Source organism: Nesoenas mayeri (assembly GCF_963082525.1).
Source record: "Nesoenas mayeri genome assembly, chromosome: 1".
Taxonomy (NCBI): Eukaryota; Metazoa; Chordata; class Aves; order Columbiformes; family Columbidae; genus Nesoenas; species Nesoenas mayeri.
The window spans coordinates 109,865,022-109,869,449 of NC_137541.1; the positions used below are offsets into that span (position 1 = coordinate 109,865,022).

The 4,428-nt window shown below is 42.5% G+C and overlaps 1 protein-coding gene across 2 annotated transcripts in view; it reads left to right on the forward strand.

Moving 5' to 3' along the window:
- The window catches only part of POLA1 (DNA polymerase alpha 1, catalytic subunit), a gene marked incomplete at both ends in the record, with an annotated part of 204,290 nt that extends 199,862 nt beyond the window's left edge, over positions 1 to 4,428 (forward strand). For both annotated transcript variants that reach the window (XM_080364084.1, XM_080364085.1), the window contains one exon: positions 4,256 to 4,428. In XM_080364084.1, coding sequence (XP_080220210.1) covers positions 4,256 to 4,428 — 173 coding nt within the window. The remainder of the gene's footprint in view (positions 1 to 4,255) is intronic.

Consider the following 4,428-nt stretch of genomic DNA (forward strand, 5'->3'; position numbering starts at 1 on the left):
GTTCTTTAACTCTTTAAATAAAAGTGTGAGAGCAACACAATGCTGTACATAAATGATACTTGGCAGCCTTTTTTTGTGCATTCCCAGATAAACCAGCATTTTGGCACTGTGCTCACAGGCACCTATGTTGTTTCTCCTGTACTCGGTGCAGATACACGCACACAAATACAACAGAATGTGAATATATTTTTACTTCTCACTCTGAAGAGCAGGCTATCAGCAGAATAATCAGAGGGAGAGAGTTTAATAATATGACACAGTTCAGTTGTCCAATCAGTAGGTGAAAAAACAGAATACTTTCACCAAGCCACGTCATAGGGAATCCAAGAACAAAAGTTCTTGATCTTCACTACCAGGTTATTCTGTGTCGTTTTAATAGGAACAAAGAGAAATTGCAATAAATGAGAAACACATGGCCAGGCATATAGATAATCTCCAAATATTTCCATCCTTGCTTCCAGCATCAGTACAACAGGATGGGGTAAATGGATTTCAGGTACCATGTAATTTTTTTTTTCCAAATAATATAAAAACATAGGCAGCTGAACAAGGACTTGGATGGGGTGCTGAATATGACAGGGACATCCAGAAGTTCAGACTGTGTTTTGCGAAGGGAACAAGGAAGGGAGGGGAGGGGGACTGGGGGTTAACTGCATGTTTGGTGATATGATTCTGAAATCTATACCAAAGTTGGTGATTTATTAACCTTAGAGAATACAATACCTGAATTTTAATTATATACAGTCAGAAGCATATCTTCCTTTTTAATTTTATATTAAAATAATTGTATTTTTCATTTGTGTATTTGTTGTAGTGGTATCTTTTGTATGCTCTGTATGTCTATAAATATATCTATTTATATATAGCTGGAGATGCATTCTGCAGCAGCAGTCGTCTGAAAGGTTGCTTGCCGCTGAACTTGGATATGATTAAAACAATGATGGGGTGATAGTAGATATAGAACTATTTCGGAATGTGACTGACTACTGAAAGGCAATTTCAGTCGGTTTCTATAGCGTAGCTTTCAGAAGGCCTTGGGTGCGTTATTGATTAAATTCTCATTTAAGAAGAAAGTAGGAGCTTTTATATGCATCTCTAAGTTGGATGGTATGGTAACTCGAAGGTATTGACTGGCTGTGTGATATACGACGGTCACAGTTGTCTTTTACTCAGAGGAGCACAAAGTGATGCTGGTTGTCATTCTTACTCTGCTGTGTGGCAGCGTAAATAGTCCCCTTTCTAACCAACCTGGTGGGAAAAGTCAATATCCCATCAGCAAAGGAGGTAAACACATCAGGAGCTGTGTCCTCTCTCATCTTCCCCTGCTCTGTATTACCACAGTTCTTTAAATCTTCTCTCCCCAGTCATCAGATGCACTTGTGTCATTCAAATGCACGGAGTGGCTGTGCTGCAGATGCAGCCGCTGCCTCCTCTCCTCCCGGAGCTCCCGGCGCCCATTCTCTTATAATTGAAACTTAAAATTGGCCTCATTACTTCAACGAGGCCCCTCATATTTCTCCATTTTTCTTCAGTCCACCCTTTCCTGCTAGCCACTACGAGGGTAACTGTGTCTAGGAAATGTTTGAAGCGTACTGTCAGAACGGTTATCGCTAATAATTAAAGTTTAGATTTAATGTTGGGGGGGAGCCAGGCACTCTCTTAGTGGGACAACTGGAGCCTGAATTGGAGCTGTATGTGGGCCTGTGGTTTTGTTCCCTACTTTCAGCCCTGCCTTATTGTTTGCCTCGTTGTTCTCATGATTAATGTGCCTTCCTGCTCTGTTCACATGTACCAGCTGTTTCTGCGCATTGAGTCATTTCACCTTGGTCCCTTCTGAGCTCCAGGAGGCTTTAAATGCTTTTAGCCTAGTTTTGAACTACAAGGATGGTATTTTCCACAGTTTCTTGGTATAAAGAGCGTGGTTTTGCCCGAGTGTGAGCAGTGTCAAGTGAACCCACTTGAGCACTGAGCATTTCATTTATCTTGAAAATGCGTAAACTTGTTAGTGCTGAATTTGTGGCAAAGTGGATTTGGTGTTTTTATGGATCTGGTTATTACCATTTTCAAGGCTTGTTTAATTAAACATAGCATTTAGATAATTTCAGGATCATTAAATGTGTTTATGCCATAGGGGCTCCAGTATGTTAATGAATAGATTTTTATAATCAAAATTTTTATTGTATTTGTCGCGTAGTTTAAGGAAATTTTAATTCTTTTAACAGATACATGTCACTGTAGTCTGGACAATGGTGTGAATGTGGCATCTTCCACTGTTTGCATCCTGCTCAAATTTGGCAATATACATACCTAAAACTGAATATGGCAGCACAATACCTACAACCTTCTTCACAAGGGTGCCTGAAAGGTACTTACCAAAGTGCTTTTAATCAACGTATTCAGTTACTCAAACTGGCATCGTTAATTTAAGTTTAAATTTTAATCTAATTTTTGAAGATTTGATAGCATCATGCAGAGCAATTGAGTTCAGTGGAACTTCACAAATAATGTGGAAAACGTGAGCTGTTGGCACTCACTTGGTAAAACATTGCTGTTCGTATTGTATCTAGGAGTTAATCTACTGAGCTCATCTTAAAACATCTGAGGCTCTGCAGAAATATTTGTAAATCCCCAGGGAGGAGGAATTCTCAAACCCGATATTGTAGCATGCCTCCCTTCCCTGCCGTCTCCTCCTGTGCCAGTCCTTGACTTGGCTGCTGAGACGAAGTTGTGTCCGATGGGATGTCTCCATCTCAATGACATTGCAGAAGTGAGTCACGTTGCAGAAGTGAGTCATTCCTTCCCTCCCACGGGTGGACTCAAAAACCCAGTCTGTCCCTCTCCTCCGAGCCCTTCTTCTGTCAAAATCAGCTGGTTTAGAGGCAACTGCTGTTTCATCTTAACTTGTGCCATGTAGAAGAAGCCGTTTGACAGAGGATGGAGGCTCCTTTGCTGCATGTTCCAAGCATGAGGAGGACACTACCAGCCTTGCGACACTGACGGGAAGACATGAGACCACAGCTTTTAGGCAAAGCTGGTGGGCAGCAGCAGGATGGTGTTGGTTGCTCACAAGACACACACTACAGCAAAATGGCTTGAAAACTCAACCTTTGAATACCTGTACTGTGCTCTCATAGTTCTGCTTCACCTGGAATCCCCCTGCCGGGGGCAGAACTGCCTGGGCAGGCACCTCGTATTGCAATAAGTCCTTCTTGTGTGCGCGGTGGTGCAGACTGTCCAGCAGTGCCTGCTCCAAGGTGTAGCTGCAGATGCCAGCTTTTGAGTAGGAGCTTGTGGATGGGGAGCTGGTTTGAAGAGAGGAACACAACTGTAACAAATCTGCAGCAAGTTCACGTTGATGTATATCAGAGAAAATTTTGCTTTTTTAGCTTTCATCCACAGCCTTCGTAAGGCAAAAGCTGGACAGCCACCCAAACAAAATCTCCCTGGATTTCTTTTTGAGATGGCATAAAATCTAACTAGACAAAAAATTAAAATAGAATGGTTTGTGTTTCACTGCTGAAATATGTACAAACTCTTGTGTGCACGTGAGTTTGCACACACAAATGTTCATGTGACATTTCTTCACAGATATTATTGATTAAGCATTTAGGAATGGCTCTCTTCATTCTTGTGTCAGGTGAACCTGGTGTCTCCTAGTTGAGACACTGATTATCTCCTCTGGTTTAGGGTAGGATAGCACAGCATTTCTCCTCTTTGTGCTACTGCCCTTCCCCTTTCAATGTCTCTATAGTGCTGAGTATCAATCACAATTCCCATCCTGCACAGGAGGTGTGTGCGAGGACACATGACACGGGTGCCATATCTGTCCCAGGTTGTGCCAGTGCCACTATTAGCAGCAGCAGGGACTAGAGGAGCGAAGCTTATGGTTTCCTTCATTTCTGAAGCCAAACTTGACTGTGGGCAGAATCTCTCCCCACTTCAAACCCCTGGGGATTCTTACTGAGTTGAGAACCTTTCAGAGCCAGCCTTGCTATTGCTTATCTTCTCTGCTGTGAGTTAGCGAACCCACATTTCACTCCCGTTAGGCAACATGACCAGGTGAGCAGTGCTGCTTATCAGGTCCTGGCAGGAGCTGCTGCTCCAGAGGAAGAGCTGCCCATAAGCATCATCTTTGCTAGCTACGGCATTCACCTTGTTTGAAAATACCGTGATTTGCAGTAGTAGCGATGCAAAAGTACTGTCTTTCATGGTCATTTAATCCTCTGTCTTTCTTTTTTCTTTTGTTTTTTTTTAGAGTATCTTAAGAAGAAGCCGCTCAGGAATGAAGTCTCTGAGGGCTACAAAAAACTGAAGAGCACGGTAGACCAATACCTGTCCATGAGTGGGTACTCAGAAGTGAACCTCGGCAAACTCTTTACCTTTAGTATAGGAAAATCCGTGGCGGAGTCCAGTAATGAAAGACAGTGA